This window comes from Ostrea edulis, chromosome 3 (genome assembly GCF_947568905.1).
Source record: "Ostrea edulis chromosome 3, xbOstEdul1.1, whole genome shotgun sequence".
In the NCBI taxonomy this organism is placed as follows: Eukaryota; Metazoa; Mollusca; class Bivalvia; order Ostreida; family Ostreidae; genus Ostrea; species Ostrea edulis.
The window spans coordinates 23,068,966-23,088,779 of NC_079166.1; the positions used below are offsets into that span (position 1 = coordinate 23,068,966).

The following is a 19,814-nucleotide window of genomic DNA, read 5'->3' on the forward strand; positions in this document are numbered from 1 at the left end:
ACATTTGAACCATTGAACGTTTGCTAAAGTTTGTTAACAATAATGCTGCGCTATGTTAGTCGGAGAGAGTAAAACGTTTACATTAATACCAGGATTGTGCGGATCTTAAAGTCACATCACTGTGCCATAACAATGTACCAAACATTGGAGTAACTCAATAGTCCCAAACAAAGCACTTAAAATTTTAATATTTGAACACCCTCTGATTGTAACGAAAGGTTCGGAGATTCTTACATTTTGATATACATGTAATAAAACGAAACTGAAAATACCATAAACCGAGTGAAATAAATATTAATTTGGTACTAACTGCTCGGTGTATAAATTTGAATCACCAATACAATATTTCATATAATTAATATTCTTTATAATTCATGCTCGCTATATGATTAGCCTAATTTTAGTGTCATATATTCTGAGATATTTCCAGTGACGTTTATATTTGGGTCACGTTTTTTCTTGTAGCGAGTAAATTTTGAACCCCGTGGATTATCACCTTGATTGAATCAATTATTGTTAAAGCATATCAAGTAATCTCCAGCTCAAAATTTTCAATTCCTTGATTCTTTTTTTTTTTCAAAATTGACAATAGTTTTCAGCACATAGCAACACTAAGAAAGAATGTTCATTAGATATGCATGCATATTCTCAACATTTCTGTCACATATATCAAAATAATTTGCATTATCATGCACATTGTAAATCACATGGCAGATTCAGAAAATGATTGAGTAAAATATTATATAAAATGTTTTGAAAGTTTTGTGTTTTTCCTTGATATATATAATCATATTCATTTATAGTATATGGAACATAGAAAATATATCAATGGACAAACTACATATATATTATGTATCAATAAGCAGAATATGTAAAGAAGAAAAACTAGATATACATGTCTATTTCTGAAGTACTGTCATAAGAGGATAATGCCGCACGTAGAATAAAATATATACACAACCCATGATAGCACTAGAGGAGGACAGGTCTTTTCCTTACAATTTTATGCAATGATTATAAGCATATATATTTATAATGGCAGTTCTGGTATGTAAATATAATGTCTGCAAAAATTCAAGAATGAATTGATAAAATCATTTCAAAATATCAAAGAGTTTATACAATAATTTTGTTTATCGTATTCACTACACATTTATGGAAATGCATAGACTCTGAACGATTTGTGAGACCACACATTTTCCCAAAATGAGTCTCTGACTAAAGTGAAAATTTGTTAACTCCTAAAACAATAGAAAAGAGAGGGTTGGGCAAACACGGACCCCTGCATATACCAGAGGTGGGATAAGGTGCCCAGAAGGAGTAAGCATCCCCTGTCGACCGGTCACAACCGCCGTGAGCCCTATATCTTGATCAGGTAAACGGAGTTAAAATAAGTGTGTCAAGAACGGCCTAACAATGGACATGAAACATGTCAGACCTCATTTGACCCAATGATAGGTTGTATTAACAGACTAGATCGTTATAACGACCATAAAATTGGTCAATCTTAACTGTGCATTGTTTTCGTCTACATTTTTGCAATTAACATCAATCATTTTCTATAATATTACATTTCTTCAGCATCTCTATGTTACACAATTAGAAACTTTGATCATGTCATCGTAGTAGAAGAATTTAAAGAATCTGTTCATCAATATTTGAGAAAACATTTAGAGGATAAATATGTGAAAACTCTCCAGGATGGCGCACTTATTTCAGATACTTACACTTTTTCTCATGCAAAGAACGTGTTTGGAAAAGTCCCGAAATAGTAGTTTATCGAAACCTTTAGAGTGCTTCAGAATATAATTCTTCCCTTTCCTCAAAACCGCAGTCTCCACACCACAGTAGTCCTACTTTCGGTTCAATGTCGCAACGCTCTGAAGGTGTCTCTGGTAGTGGGTGATTCGTACGTACTTATTGTAATATAAAGAGTAATCTAATTTGTAATGTTTTCAAGTGAAAAAAAATGACCTTGAAAAACAATAGTAACATGCTTGTACATATTTAGAAATAATATTAGGGCCTGTGTCAGGTTCTATTAATTTTAGGAAGGATTAAAACAAGTTTTGTCTAAGTAATCTGTTTCACTCAATTGGTCTAATAAAATTAAACCTGGTCAGACTTTGAAAAATATAATCATTCGATACGCAATTTTTAAACAAGGTGACGCTGGAGGGGTTTCAATCGTCTCATATAAAGTCAGCATGTCACACATTCTAAGGTTTTTACAAATTATCTACTTTGTCAATACACCCTATCATTGGAATGAATGTTCTCTGACGTGTTTCACACCGATCGTTATGCCATTCTTGACACACTGATTTGATTACGGATTACTCCATTTCCCTGATGAAGATATAGGGCTAACAGCGAATATGACCGGTTGACATGGAATGCTTATTCCTCATATTCACTGATCCCACATCTGGTATATCTAGGTGTCCGTGTTTTCCTAACTCTCTATTTTGTATTCGTTATAGAAGTTATGAGATTGATCAATATTCATTATATTCACCTTTCATGTAATTATTTCCTAATATTTTGAAATATAAAACTAGAACAAAGTCAACAAACAAAAAAATCAATGATAACTTCCTGCTTGATCTTGATTGAATTGTATATATTTCATTTTAAGACAAACATACCAAGGAACAAACGAACAAATTGAGGGGGAAAGAAATAATTATTGCTAAGCAATAGTGATAATTACATTTTAAAATATCATAAGACATAATGATTCTGTTTGTAATTTATTGCAACCATATGAATTATGGATTAATATATATAACAAAGTGCATTTATATTAACAGATGGTTACATAAGTGAGTCCACGTACACAAACATTATTCAACCTACACATATACACAATGGATCAATATTTCAAATGATATTCGTGTCTTTTGCAATTCATATACGATTGCGCGGACACGTCTATTTCAACATACAATACTTCAAATTTTAGTTAGGCATCGATGATTTCTTTCTTCCTTATACTCCCTCTGAATTGTTTAGGATAATTAATGAGCAATATATTGTGAAGAAAACCAATGCCACACATGCCATTCCTATCGTGCCACGAAGTAGTCTGGATTCCCTGCCTCTGTTGTCCCCTAACATCTTTACATCACACTGGGTATCTAAAATGATGGATTTGAGAATTACTAAAAGCGTCAACAATGAAATCAAAAGTGGTTATCAAATGCGCCAGTTATGTCACCAAAAGCACGAAGGAATTATTGTTCATAAAAGATGTCTAGGTTGTTTGTGGAAGCAATATAATCACGAATTAAATCAAAATTAGGCGAGCCGTTTCTCATATTCATCTTTGGTATTCACTTTGTTTCTTTCTTGCGAATACACTGGTTTTTGTCTTAGTGTAAGAGTGAAAGGCATTCAGATATATATATATATATATATATATATATATATATATATATATATATATATATTCATTGATGAAAATAACAACATACAATTGTACTCTTGGTTTTCGGAGGGTGAATAGAGATCATATGTAGGTATTCCCAAAACTTACCTAACAATTTTATAGAAGTCCTCATGATAGGTACCGTTGTTGGTGCTTGAGGTTCAATTTTTAAGCCTATCGCAAATATTGATCGAGATGTGTTAGGTACGTCTTTATATATGTATGCCGATAGGGGATATCTGTCATAACTTACCATGCGTGTTGTTAGTTGAGCATCCATGAATATGACTACAAAGTTCTTCAGCTGACAACCATTACCATGATTTGGAAAACGACACGGGACTTCACATTTTTCACCAAAATAACCAATCGGACAGACTACAAATATATTCTTCATACTAAAGATGAAATACATATCATTTACGTTTGCATTCGTACCAACATCATTGATATACACTAGTGTCCCGAAGTCACTTGATGTTCAACACAGATAGTAAACATGACGAAGAAATTCAAAAATGAAGATTAACAGCAATGGTGTTCACAGATGGATATCTGAAGTCTGAAATATTTCGGTAGGACAGAAATCAAACTATGATTTCTACTCATCCTTTTTTATCATTCTTAAACAAATCTTAGATGGTAAAATTATATCAATGAGTGTACTTAAAAGATAACAGTTTATCATTTCGGGAATGTCTTGCAACATACAGTACACATACTTGTTATGTTTAAGGCGTTTGGCAGTGTAGAAGAAGTCAATTCACCTCGTGAAGAGGAAACTGGATATAAAGTTGCAACGTCTTCTAAAATAGAAATAAGATTTACCATGGAAACGACCTTTTGGAAACTATAGGACATGTTTTAATCACTCGTTAGTCAATTCAATATAATAATAAGTTCATGTTGCTTTTATTTGTTACTTAAAATTTGTAATTTTCGTAATTGTCACATTCTGCTGCCAATAAGTAGGTCAATATTCAAGAAACGTAAACCTTTACACCCTGTTCCGCTATTACAGTCTGACTCCTTACAATTGCATTTCTCTTGGCAAGCTGGACCAAAACTTGGATATCGACACGGTAAAGTACAGTTGTTCGTAATGTACCCTGGTGGGCATTCTAAAAGTATTGTAACTAGAAAATACATGTTATTAACAAACAATGGGCACCCTTTAATTTTATTCATGTTTCTTTACAATCATATCTTCACCCACCTTTTTTGACACGCTGTTCTTAGCTATAATAGCTCTAAAACTTCAATGCTATTACGGATTTCAAACATTTCGGTGGAGCATCACTGAAGAGACATTATTTGTCGAAATGCGCATCTGGTGCATCAAAATTGGCAGCGTATAAGTTTTACATCTTCATCCATCGATCTATGCATCCATTCATCCGATTAATTTTCCTTTTATGTCTCCATTCATTCACCAATCAACTCTCTCGCTCATTCAATAAACGATTCCTCTACCCATCCATTTCTCCATCTCAATCCATTTCTCCATCTCTCCATGCGTCCATTATTTTGTCACTTACCGATTTCTGCTTTCGATCTACAAATCAATGAATTTAATTTAATTTCTAGGATAAGATACAATGTTAGGAGACACGTTATTTTGTACGACATTTACAATGTTATGTCTAATCTAAAATGATACGTTTTACTTACGTGTTATCAATTTCACCACTATATATGAACTTTACATGGATTAAACAAAACACTGCGGCCAAGTATAAGTCACGAGTGATTACTAGTTCAACTAAAATTTTCCCCACTAATTGAAAATCATTTTCATCTGTTCAACATTTATCAATTCTGATTTTGTTTTTCAAAAATGTTGACCATAAATAGAAATCTCTACTCATGTCAGACAAGGAACATACTGCTCACTGTTCCTTATCTGCAACATTTCACGTAGAACAAATTCATTTGAAAATGTTCAGAATGTGGTATTTAAGTAGATACATGTATATGGCTCATAGAAGGTTTGACCAGTCAACAGGAGATGTTTATTCCATCTACGAAAATGGGTTCACCCCTGGTGTATCTAGGGAATATGTGTTTGCTCTAATCTTAATTTCGTGTTCTGTATAATAATCAATATATTGATCACTGATAACTTTTCCTCTGGGTGATTTTCTTAGGTTTGCCTTTATTTTCATAATTGTCTTTGCTTTCGTAAAGTTGTTTCTGCTTCCATCTACCTTCTACATTGTTAATCTTAATAACTGACATTTTCAGAGTATTGGTCAGGGTTTTGGACCTTTGAACCTTAGTAAACGTTTATCAAGAATAGCACTATAATTCATCATGATTCTCAGAGAGAGGGAGCATTGGGGCCCAGAAAGAAAATTCATATTTTGATTGGCATAAGAAAGATTGTGTTAGTTGATGTAAAGCGTTTGTCCTTTCTACAATCTATATGTATAAATCCTATCCTATACCCGTACTGTGATGGGATAGAAACCATAAATGAAACTCTCACATGGAATACAAATCAAAAAGTTACCAGACACCCCAGAGGTGGGATCAGGTCCCTAGGAGTAGCAAACATCCCCTCTCGACAGGTCACACTCACAGTGAACCCTATGTCTTCATTAGGAAAGCAGGGTAGTCCGTAGGCACAATCAGTGTGCCAAGAACAGTCTTAAATCGGTATGAGACACGCCAGCTGGAATCTGACCAAATGATAGGTTGTATTGGCAAACTAGATCATTATAACGACTATATGATATTCGAAATGTTGACATTATACGAGACTGTTGAAAGTCTGTAACATCAACTTGTTTGTCAGTAGACTGTCTTAATTCAAAAACTGACCATACAACATTGACGTTAAACAATCTCCTGTATTGAATCAGTTAAGAAATATAAATTTCCAATAAAATATCGAAGTACAAACCGGATGATAAGAAGTATGTGTTGTCTTTTATCTACACTTCGCAGGGACATATCGAATCGAAATATGAATGAACATGATCATCATTGATATATAAATGTCTTCGATATACCTATATGTCAAGCTGAAGGCTACATATATTTCTTCTCATGTAGAAGCTTTGGTATAAACTTTGCTTCATAAGGCTATAACACAGGTCAGCTAACAAAGGGGCACAGATCGTTGGAATTACAAAAGTCTGTCGGAAAACCTGATCATCAAAGAGTACGATGTTAGCATCAAGGAACTCCAGCATATTTTTATTTCAAGTCCAGAGTACATGTGCGTGGAATCAGAGTAGTGTTTAAGGAAAATAAGTTTTTTGGGTGACTGATCACTAGATATAAATGCTTCCTAGATAGGACTATTTGCGTTTTCCATTTTTTGTTGTTGAAGAAGCAAGTGTGTATGGTGATTAAGTCTGGTCTCTAATCTATGTAAATACTAGGATGTTTTTTACTGTGTCATATGTAGAACTTTTTTCTTTTCAAATGATGTGGATTCCTCTGTTCAATTGATCTGTGCTAAAGTGTACGTTAATATTTTTATTAAAACCTTTCATTTTATTGCGTTATAGTTCTCATATTTCAACATAATCCATTCACTTTGGTAAAATACCAAGAACATCTTACTTACGATAAAGATATACAAATATGTCCCAGTTAACGATACAGTGTTTTAGTCCCTAGTGTTTATATAAGTGAAATTTATCAAAATTTTCAATTGGTGCTTTCGAACGATTTAGAAATAATGATATTATCCTATTTGTCCTATTTGCCAAAATATAACGTAAGGTATAAAGGAAACACTTTATTAAACAAATAACGAACTGGTTTGGGATTTAATTCAACTATTTAAATCATATATCATTGTATAAGAAGTTTCAAAATTTCAAGTTGAATACATTTTTAAATACCTTGAATGACTTTGATATTGAGTTTGGTTGCCTTCAGGAAAACGGATAAAATCTTTTTGAACATGAAAGGTATGTTTATAAAATTCTTGGATGCAAGGCGAAGATATCCCACAAGCAATACAAAATAGAGAGTTGGGCAAACACAGACCCCTGGATATACCAGAGGTGGGATCAGGTGTCTAGGAGGAGTAAGTATACATGATCTGGAACTTTCCTTGAAATTTACTGTCAATAATCCTGACATCTGTACCTTATAAATTAAATTTCTAATATAATAAGACAGTTAACTTTCATACTTACGCACACCTTCCGTTTTCATGTTTACCTTCCTATGAAAATCGATTCTTTGACTTTTGTGTTCCAAATGACTTTGAACGGTGAACGCATGGTAAATGCTTTGTGAAGGGTGAACGCACGGTGAACGATTTGTGAACGCAAAATCGTAAAGGGAGGGTGCACGATGAACGCACGGTGAGCGCACGGTGAACGCATAAAGAGCGCACGGTGAACACACACACACAGTGAACGCATGATTAACGCACAGAGAGCGCACGGTGAACACACAGTGAGCGAACGAAGAACCGGTAAAGTACAACGTTTGAGGGACTGTACAGCATACGCTGATCTTGGTAGAAGATCTAGGGCTACAAGTACAGAAGTAATTCAATTTGGTTATTTTCAACCAATCCTTGGATTTGTGCATATCTAATTAACCGTTAGTGCTTTGCACATAATCGACTAAAAGTATTTAGTCTGAAAGGTTCATATTCCAACATATACAAAATATTAACTCAAATCATGTCAACACTTACCAATATTTTAATAACGTTGAAGAAAGAACTTATTGCGACAAAATCTTTTCTTCCGGGAGGAAATCAATTGCTTTAGGCTAGATATAAGTTGTTAATATCACATACATTGACTGTGTTACTTTGGAGGGGAAAACAAAATGAGTACGAGTACGTATGTACCTGTAATGTTTGAAATTCATGGTAGGGTGAAAACTTAAATAAGTTATATTGTAGTCCCAGCACACTGTCTATAATTGTTCAAGGATATGCCATTGCTAATATCAGAGAACAGAATAGAGCAATAATCCAATAGGGAACACATTTTCGATATTTTTGAAAACATTACAGTTTCATTAATTATACAAACAATTATATAGGCGGAATTCGTGACAGGCGTATTTTCCGAAACAGCACATGTCATATCTTTACTCGTGCTTATGCATATGGAAACATAATCAAGTACCCACCTCTTCACGAAAGTGTTTCTTGAGGATGCTAAAATGTTTTCATTGATGTGCTATCGTTTCTTATCACATATCTATTTCGCACGGTTTCATATCGTTTTATTTTAAGTCCGTAATCCAAGTTTAATTTGAGAGATATAAAAGTCACTTTCTAGCTTTAGGGAAATGTTTTTTTATGTTGAATAATTTTGATGTACGAACTCAAATAATGTATTTCCGATTTGTCAATGATACTGTACAGGCAATGGTTATTGATACGATGTTCATTAGAAACATACACAGGTCTACATTAATTATAAACAGTGAAAAGTCTCGTACACTCTCCTTTAGATTAAATGTGTAAATATAAAACAGAAACAGAAAAAGAAATGGCCATGGTATTTTTACACAAACACAATGGCAACAAAGAAATATTTTGCCTAATTCTAAATGTTTAGAATTTTGACGTAAAATTCTGACTCAAACAATTTAACATTGTGACTTATTGATTGCTAATGACTTTATAATATTCATATACGATTCCAATGACCGTGCAGAGCGTGCGAGTCAGCAGTTTAAAAGGGAGACTACAACGATCTCCACCAAATCAAAGCCTTTCAGCATCAACCATTAAAAATATTTCTACACATATCATAATATCATGTAAAGCATACTAAAACGCCATCTTCATCCGAACACAAACACAAGAAAACCAAACACATATATTTATTTGCGTAAAGATATACATGTTGCATCATGCAAAGATGAAGATATCGAACAGAGATCAATCTCATAACTCCTATAAGGATTACGAAATAGAGCGCCCCATATCCTGATTAGGTAAAGGAACAATCAATGTTTGATATATCCCAAAGAAGTAAAAAAAAAATAGTACATGGAGTTCGCTGATGAGCTGCTGTTTTAACGGATTTTGTAGTAATATTTACATTCAGCAATGCATTTATTTGTTTATAATCCTTTATAAAACAATGTCACGTAAGTGAAGTGGATACATGGTACTGCTGATGCGCTTGTACAGCCCTTGACTTATAGCGTTGTAAGTTTACCAATAGATGGAGAGATAGATAAGGGGACTACAGAATACTTAAACTAAGATTCCAAGTCATTACAACTATGCTATTGGGTACTGTAAATGAATTTCCCAACGAAAGGCCTCCGGTTTTTTGTAAAATGAATAAAGAGGGAGGGAAATGATGTTTTGATTCAATACGTATTATTCCATTCAATTCCCAGGAGGCGGTACTAACAATACTCCCCTATGTTCTAAAACTTCTGCCGTACAAGCTTGAGTATGAAATGGAAAATGACTGGCTAAATGATTATTTGTTGTTAAAAAGTAAATCAGGTGCCCTGTGTGTTGGGAGATAAACATTGTATCAAATAGCTAACTTAATCTTGAAATCTGTATTACATCCAAGGAGAAGAAAAGTTCAAATGTTGCAGCCAATGCAATTTGCATTTATCTGAAATTTACATCGCTTGCACTAATATATATATATATATATATAGGTTTCTGAATTAGAAACTGTGATGGGACTTACCCAAATAACACTATACGGAGACATCCGATGTATCACGGCGCTAACTTAACTGTGCAACCATAATATTGCCAAACTGTGTCAAAAGTCTACCGTCCAAAATGATAAACAATTGGGAAATTTGTTACAGAATCAGAATTGATGATGAATTGAAACTAGGAGATAGTTCTGGAAGCAGTCTTGTAAACATTTATGACAGTTACTATATGAATTGCAGTACGTTAAACAAACTATGAATCGACGAACGGACGATGATGCCATCGTAGTAATGAACAACAACATTTTAATCGAATAATAATTTCCACCACAATATATTTACACAACGTTTACATAATATTTACAAACGATGGCGGGCATACGTTTACAAGATAATCCACTTTTGAGTTCAACATCCCAGAAACAGATTATATTTTTCAACATCGAGCGTTGTGTTTAACGATTTTTATTGATACCTTTGAAGGGTTAGTCAGGGTCCCTTCCCTGACAATTGGCTTTTCTAGATTGATATTTTAGCTTAGAGATTCTGTGATATAAAATGAATAAAAACAATGTTGTTTTATTTTTTGCATGTATGTGCTAATATTAATCACCGCCGTCTCATCTTGTGGAATGCAGGGTATATAAATCAGGGCATATAAATGTATGGATGTTAACACAAACCGTCATTACCTGTCAACAAAAATTACTGTACTAACACAATACATTAATACAATAAAAACGTTAAGAAGGTAATTGACATCCCCTATGCAGAGAAAGACTCTGATACAAACGACGATTCTTATGGAAATGTTCATTTTGACTAATGCATGCGATGTATAACCCTAGCAGTGACGGTTCGTTATCATGTCAACGCCTACCTTAACACGGGACCTCCTTGTTAAAGGTTAGATCTGTGACATGTGATTTGGACTTCTAATGTCGGACAATCGGGAACGGGATGTTGACGTTTGCCTTGTTGGACATAACTGGTTTCACACGGCAGAGGAGTCGAAAACCCTCTTTGCTATGTGAGCACACTAACTACTAGGCTACTGCAGATGAAGAAAAAAAATGACATGCTGGGACTTTGATATTGGTACAGTGTATACGAAATCTTGAAGAATTGAAGGAAAACCAAACATATGGAATAATCAATATTAATGAAATTGTCGGACACAAAAGTCCCTCCCACGTTTGTCATCATCCATTGAAACAGTTTGTTAATCGGGCATGAATTTTTAAGGCAAGAAAACTTTTCATAATATAGTATCAGGTTATTTTTACGTTACAAAATAGGTTACAAACAAATCACATAGAACTGAAAGTGTTGTTGGCGTAATGGTATTATTACAATAAGGAATTTAAAAAAAAACCATAGAACGCTGATTTGAAGTCTTATGTCTTAATTCATCTACTCCACATAACAAAAGGTAAATGAGTAACGGTTGATGTGACTTATGAACACGGAATGGTTACTCCTCGTAGGCAACTCATCCCACCTCCGATGGGTCATTGGGACTTTGTTTACTCTACTCTTAAGTGTGTCATCTTTATGAGGTTGATGAGATCAATTATTGTTCTTTTTCTTCATTTTTCATCCTGCTCATCTCTCTGTCTTTCCACGTAAATCTAACATTCACGATGATAAGATTTGATTGAAATGAATTTAGATGGAAATTAAACTGTTTCGAATTTTGGTAATTTGCTTCATTGTTTCACAGATAAAGATTGTTATAGGCTGTGTTAAATAAAAACAAATAAAGATAAGGGAAAGTGATCACATCAGAAAGCCTATAAAGCATACAAAATTAAGAGTATGAAAACGCAGTTCTCTGGAAAAGCTTGATGTGGAATTAGGTGAATAGGAGGTGTAAGCATCTCAATTTGATGAACACACATACCGTGAGTCCTATATCTTGATCAGATAAACGCAATAGTCCATAGCTACATGTAAATTCAATATACAAACAATCTAGTCTGTTGAAGCTCCTGTGGTATTAACATATTTGTCAGTAGCATCTCTTCGTCTAAAATCAGGCCAAAGAACACGAACACCAAACAGCATTTTTAAGAAATGCGCCGAATCAGATTTTTTCATAAACACTGTCCTCGTTATTTTCAGTTCCATGCTGGAGTCTTGCAGATTCTAATGTAGGTGTTTTGGAAAAGGTGTAAGCATACACTATTAAGACGATAAACGCCAAAACCCCAAATGCGACAATGCTCATGAATAAAAATGTTTTTGTTTTCAATTCAAAAATATTCCCACATCCATCGCATGTACTTCGTATTATCTCTGAGAAAAAAAAATCAAATATGTTAAGAATTTACTTTAAACAGTTTTAAAGAATAGAAAGTACATATTCGCAAGCTTGATATTTACCCGCCTGTTCCATAGAAGTCATCATGATAGCTGTCATCGTTGGTGTCTGATGTCCATTTATTGAATCTATTACATATATTAAGAATATGTTAACATCAAGTACGTATATAAGCTTACTGTGCAGATGAATAAAAGCAATGGTTTCAAATAACAAATGTGAATAACTTGCCATTTGTGCTGCCAGGTGAGCATCCGTAAGTAAAATTACAAAATTCCTCAGCACAACTGCACGCCATCTGACAAAGGTCACCATAATTTGGAAATCGACACGGAATTTCACATCTATCACCAGTATAACCAATCGGACAGACTTCTGAATAAGGATATATATATATATATATATATATATAGAGAGAGAGAGAGAGAGAGAGAGAGAGAGAGAGAGAGAGAGAGAGAGAGAGAGAGAGAGAGAGAGAAAATAATTCTAATGTCTGGTCATCTCAATAATGAAATATGTCATTGTAATTAGAAATATGAATGCCAAAACAAAGTCCTGTAAAAGACACACAAGAGGTCCACAGATCTTATCAGTAACCTGAGTACTAGTTAAAAGTATCACTAATCCCAAGGACTAAATATCTAGACAAAATACTATTCAGAATGTCTAAGCTAAATTCTGATATTATAGATTTCATTGAAAGTAGATACTGACGGCAAACTAACAACTCAACTGTATGAGAAACGGGATGATTTCAGCTTCTCCATCGTCAGCTTCCCATATTTATGTAGCAATATTCCATTATCACCTGCATATGGCGTTTATACCTCTCCACTGATTCGATACACAAGAGCTTTTCTTCCTATGGTCAGTTTTTAAATCGATGAAGGCTACTGACAAACAAATTGATGGTACAGAATTTCCAACAGTCTCGTTTTAAGTCAGCATTTCTACGGTCGTTATAACGATGTAGTTTGATAATACACGACGGACGACGCACGAAGGACGACGCACGACAACGGACGCAGACATATTGCAATACAGTACACGACACGAGTTTTATGCATGTTCCACGCAACGCGGTGGAACAAATTTGCCCCAAACACGGTGGAACTTTAAAATTGTCGCCACCTTTGAAGTCCTATTTTTCCCCGCGAGCTAGACATTGAAGTCCACGGAGGATCTCCGTGGATGTCACCTGTACCTCCGTCGATGCCACCGTGTACCTCCGTGTGATAAAACAAAGAAATAATTTCTGAAATGATTCACCGAAACAATCTTTTCGCTTGGCCAGCATACATGCCCTCACCCCATTACTTATTTAGAAATTAGCTATAAATCATTCAATTCTTGTAATTATTGTTTAATGATACGTTGGTGTTTTCGGTTCATATTTGTATGTAGACTTCCCTGCAGACGTTCACACCTTTTTATGAAACGCCCAAATTCTCGACATCCTGTATATACCTGTGTTATTCCTACCACTCGTCGGTACATTGTTTTACGGCACGTGCAGCACAATTTCACCAAATAAAAGAAGGGTCATGAACAACAACAATCACATGCCAGTAATTTCAATTTGATAAACAGCAGTTCAAAGTAATGTGTACCATAAGCAATAGTTTCTTTTTACGTAAGGTTTTCATTGTAATTAGGAATATGTGATTAAGGTCAGCTATATACATGTACATGTTTACAATGGATATGAATTTCATTATGTACTCAACTGTGAAGCAATGTGAGCAAAGAATCAAATTTTTATCACTTAAACAAATAAATATTAAAACTATCTTTACTTTTAAACAAACCTTTAGAAAACTTCGTACTTTCATTAGGAAAATTTCATTAGAATGCCCATACTTAATAATAACACGTTTTTTAAAGGTTTTTTTTGTCTAACTTGATAAATACTTTATTACACGCATGTATTATTTACTAAATGTATATATAACAGTTTTTGTCTTTATATTTTTATATACCATTGCATAATGGGGATGAGATCCAATAAGTTGAATTGAGTACATGTAGTCTTGAAATATCACAAAATAAAGAGTTGACAACGATTGAAATAAAACTGCAGACGTTTTCTTGTTTATTCAGTAACTCAATAACTTGCGCGTCTTCTGAATGAAAGTTGTAAAAAAACGTACTAGGTTTTGGTCAGTTATAACATAATACGGGGGTAAAATTCATCTAATCTCCGCTAGCAATGGGTTTTGAGTCAACTGTGCCTTCGTGAACGAATAATCTCGGCTAACGAAGATGAAAAAAAACTATTCTTTATGATTACTAATGCTCTCTCTCTCTCTCTCTCTCTCTCTCTCTCTCTCTCTCTCTCTCTCTCTCTCTTGCTTTCATTATCTAATGCATCTAAAGATTAAATTAAAGATTTTAATAATCGATAGCGTATATGAATAAAAGCAAATAATCGTTAAGTCATTATATTAGTGGTTTTTTTTTTCATGAACTAGTTCCATTTGACACCGAGGATTTACATCCTTAAATATTGATTTCAAGCACGTAGAATCGGAGAGGGTGTACTTTGAAAACTTGAAAAGTTTCCGTAATCGGACAATTTAGCACCATTTTTGTTGTTATGTTATTGCTTGTCAAGAAATTTACACAACTTAACCGACAACATACCCCTTCTGATACATTGAAAAATATAAGTAATGTTAGCACGGGGCTCTATAAAGTTCAATCTGCACTTTGGTCATACTTCGTCATTCAATAACTTATTCAAAATAAAAAAAATGTTTGTCGGGTTAGCGGTACTATGATGTATGACTATAACAATGACCTGTGTATAACTTGTACATTCCATGCAAATTCGAAGGGGTTTTCGCCTCAGTAGAACAATGGGAGTCAGCTAATCCGTGTATTTGAAATCAACAGAAGTGCTTAGCTTCTTGCGGAAAGTGTGAAATATATTGGGTCGGCGTAAGATACCCGTGATCTTAGACTAGATCTGATATCGCGCCAACCCAATATATTTCACACTTTTCATGAGAAGTCAAAACCCAAACTAGCTAACCGTACTTTAGTTATACTGTGAGAAAGACCCTAGGAATTTGCGTGGTATATACTTATTATACAAAAATCATTGCATTATCCAGACACTCCCGATGAACATTTTTTTTTAATGAAAACCTCTATCAAAGTACATCGAACATAAGTCTCGGTCAAATGTAATTAACTCAGGATTTTAAAAATAAATCATTCGATGGTTTGTGTTTTTGCTTCTATTAATTACGTAACAAATTAATTCCAATTTGTTAATCATCGACAATGCTCTAATTTCTATATTGGATAAAGTTATATTTGTCAAGATGCATATGAACACAATATGATGGAGGTAATTGTGTTAAACAGCGCATTTGTCACACACACACACACACAGAGAGAGAGAGAGAGAGAGAGAGAGAGAGAGAGAGAGAGAGAGAGAGAGAGAGAGAGAGAACACATCGGTAATTATTTAATATCCCTATCACATGTTGTACATGTATGTTTTTCATTTACTGAATATACTAATTCGCATTCAAAACAGAAATTGCCTGCAAGTACGCATTATTTAAACATAGAATTTAAGAATATTTTAATGAAGAAAGAAGACTAAAAGAAAAAACTCAAAACCAGGTTTTCTTAAAAACATAATATATAGTGTTTGGTATCGTTGGAATCGGCTCAATATGCTGAAAAACAATACAAGTATCAGGGGGGGAAATATTGAATTTTTTTCTTTTCTTAAAATTCCACCCTTATCTTGATTATTTGGCTTCCGGCACATTTTCACTTCTCCCGCAAGGCGCCCGTGGCCAGAACAAAGCTCTTAGCAGCTGTGTGTATTCGCATATAACACACAGCGTGGAACACGGAGGACACGGTGTATCTCCGTGGATTTTCCTCCGTGGTCTTTCCACGGTGGGGTGTATATAACTCGTGTCGTGTACTGTATGTCACCTGAGTGACTCAGAAGACATAAAATATCAAGTCACTGAATATAAGTAATATCATTAATTCCTTTCCATATTCGTTAATCTGAATTAAAATTGGACACGGTTATCATTAGAACAACGAGTATCATTAAAGGAGATCTGAATGCATAATTTAAAACTGCACTGCAACATACAGTAGACAAACATGTGAGGTAATTAACTCAACTCGCACGAAAACTTGATCTCAAGTTGTGCATCTTCTAAAGCTTAGACTCGTTGGTTTTCATAGAACGATACAACACTTGTCATTAGAAATTTTAGTAAGAAATTTGGTAGCTGGATTTTTCAAAATGATGTTTTGTCAAACCATTAATCAAATCAATGTGCTAAAAACGCGCACCTCTACATCCTGTGACGTTGTCACATTCTGTTTCCGTACAATGACATATCTCCTGACAAGCTTGACCGAAGCTAGGATGTCGACACGGGATACCACAGTTCTCTCCAGTGTATCCTGGTGGACATTCTACAAGAAATTGTAAAGACAAGACTTTACTAATAAAGAAGGCAAGAGATCCATCGATTTACCCATTTATTCGCCCACTGAATAATTTCTTCCCCATCAATATATTTCTCCAACCATCTATCCATTTGTTTACTTACCAGTTATTTCTGTTTCCTTTCTACAACATAAATCACAGATACTTATTGAATTGAACTTTTTTTTCAGATTAAAAAACCTGAGGTCAAAAACATAACAACATCAAAAATTAAAACAAAGAGATTAAAATATAAAGCCAGTTGATGTTATATCTAAATTACATCTAAAAATTAGTACATGTACTTACGTAAAATCAATATCACCAGAGTGGATTAATTTTACACGCATAAAGCAAAATGCTAAAAGTGCATATGTAGTAGAGATCATTGTTAGTTTAAATAAAAATTTCCGAATAGATTGAAAGTCATCTTAATCTATCAAACGTAAATGGATACTAATGTTTGTTTTTCGAAAACGTTTATAATAAAAGTGATCAAAATGCATATTCATATCACACGAGAAACAGGTACGCACGTCATTTAAAAATGTACAAAACGGTGACAGTTACTTTTATAATATATTTCCTTGTCGTAAAAATATATGTATCCCAAATGGTTTGCCATTTGACCAAACGTTTGAGAGCATTACTGAAATACATTTGAACCATTGGACGCTTGCTAAAGTTTATCAACAATAATATTGCGCTATGTTAGTCGGAGAGAATAAAACGTTTAGATTAATATCAGGATTACGCGGATCTTAGAGTCATATCATTGTGCCATAACAATGTACCAGACATTGGAGTAACTCAATAGTCCCAAACAAAGCATTTAAAATTTCCATATTTGGACACTTTCTGATTGTAACGAAAGGTTCGGAGATTCTTACATTTTGATATACATGTAATAAAACGAAACTGAAAATACCATAAACCGGGTGAAATAAATATTAATTTGGTACTAAGTGCTCAGTGTATAAACTTTAATCACCAATACAATATTTCATACAATTAATAATCTTTATAATTACTATAGATAGTTCATGCTCGCTATAAGACTAGCCTAATTTTAACGTCATATATGCTGACATATTTCCAGTGATGTTTATATTTGAGTCACGTTTTTTCTTGTAGCCAGTAAATTTTGAACCTCGTGGATTATCACCTTGATTGAATCAATTATTGTTAAAGCATATCAAGTAATCTCCAACTCAAAATTTTCAATTCCTTGATTTATTTTTGTTCAAAAGTGACAAAATTGTTTTGCACATAACGACAATAAGAAAGAATATACATTTGATATACATGTATATACTCAACATTTCTGTCACATGCAAGGTGAAGATAACGAACAGTGATCAATCTCATAACTCCTATAAGCAATACACAGTAGATAGTTGGGCAAACACGGACCCCTGGACACACCAGAGGTGGGATCAGGTGCCTAGGAGGAGTACGCATCCCCTGTTGACCGGTCACACCCGCCGTGAGCCCTATATCCTGATCAGGTAAACGGAGTTATTCGCAATCAAAATCAGTGTGCCAAGAACGGCTTAACAATCGGTATGAAACACGTCAGACAGCATTTGACCCAATGCGAGGTTGTATTGACGAACTAGATCGTTATAACGACCGTCAGATTCAGAAAATGAATGTGTAAAATATTATATAAATTGTTTTGAAAGTTGTGTGTTTTCCCTTGATACGTATAATCACATTCATTTATAGTGTGCATCAAAATTGGTATCGTATAAGTTTTAGATTATGAACCCTGGGTCGAGGCCTCTGCTGGTAGACTGTTAGTCCCCGAGGGTCTCTACATCCCACTAGCTAAGTACTTCGTTACTAGCTTGAAAATATGGATTTATATTTAATTGCTGTTGTAAAATTTAAAAATTCATTTCAAAATTAAGGATTATCTCCCTCACACATAGCTCTTATTCTTAAACAAATTTGACTCCACTTTTTTGGCACACTGTTTTTGCCTATAATAGCTCTAAAACCTCATTGTTATTTCGGATTTCAAACATTTCGGTTGAGCATCACTGAAGAGACATAATTTGTCGAAATGCGCATCTTGTGCATCAAAATTGGTACCAAATAAGTTTTACATATGGAATATAGGAAATATATTAATGGAAAAACTACATATTATGTATCAATAAGCAGAAAATGTAAAGAAGAAAAACTTATACATGTATATCTCTGAAGTACGGTCATAAGAGGGTAACGCCGCACGTAGAATAATATCTACACACAACCCCTATGTCCATGATAACACTAGATGAGGATAGGTCAATTTTATGCAATGATTATAAACATATATATATATATTTATGATAGCAGTTATGGTATGTAAATATAATATGTGTAAAAATTCAAAAATGAATTGATAAAATCATTTCAAAATATTAGAGGGTTTATAAAATAATTTTGTTTTACGTATTCATTGTACATTTATGAAAATGCATTGACTCTGAACGATTTGTGAGACGACAGCATATTCTATTATTGTCTCCCAGATAAATTATTTCCTTTTCCTAAAATGAGTTTCTGACTAAAGTGACAGTTTGTACTTCGCATTTTTCAAAACATTTACACATTTTTGCTGTTGTAGTTTTTTTCTATACATATGAAAGGAAAGATAACATATTTCGTTCGATTTTTCTTGTTTGTTTTCTAATCTACATTTCATTTGTATTGGTATACTTTACAAGTAATGAAACATCTTACTAGATTCAAAACTAAGGTTTTATCATTCTTGTTATGATGAAAACCAATTGCAATTGTTTTCCATTATATATTGGCATTCACAACATTTTGAACAATACCCCATATATGAGCAAAATTTTGTTACACGAAAGACAAAGATAACGAACAGTCATCAATCTCATAACTCCTAAAACCATACAAAAGAGAGAGTTGGGCAAACACGGACCTCTGGAGATACGAGAGGTGGG

At 33.9% G+C, this 19,814-nt stretch overlaps 1 protein-coding gene across 1 annotated transcript; it reads right to left on the reverse strand.

Annotated features, from left to right (window-relative positions):
- Positions 1 to 2,709: 2,709 nt before the first annotated feature.
- On the reverse strand, positions 2,710 to 5,059 carry LOC125673803 (scavenger receptor class F member 1-like). The gene is made up of 5 exons (XM_048910629.2): positions 4,969 to 5,059; positions 4,426 to 4,551; positions 4,153 to 4,236; positions 3,684 to 3,808; positions 2,710 to 3,140 (listed from the first exon to the last, which is right to left on the reverse strand). Exons 1-5 carry the CDS (start codon positions 5,057 to 5,059, stop codon positions 3,123 to 3,125), a joined length of 444 nt encoding a protein of 147 aa, XP_048766586.2. The 3' UTR covers positions 2,710 to 3,122.
- Between the last annotated feature and the right edge of the window lie 14,755 nt (positions 5,060 to 19,814).

Coding starts and splice junctions, on each gene's coding strand:
- LOC125673803 (XM_048910629.2), bottom strand. CDS start 5,059: ATGTCGTACAAAATAACGTGTCTCCTAACATTGTATCTTATCCTAGAA. Junction 4,552..4,968: donor TAGATCGAAAGCAGAAATCG/GTAAGTGACAAA, acceptor CAATACTTTTAG/AATGCCCACCAGGGTACATT. Junction 3,809..4,152: donor AAACGCCTTAAACATAACAA/GTATGTGTACTG, acceptor ATATATTTGTAG/TCTGTCCGATTGGTTATTTT.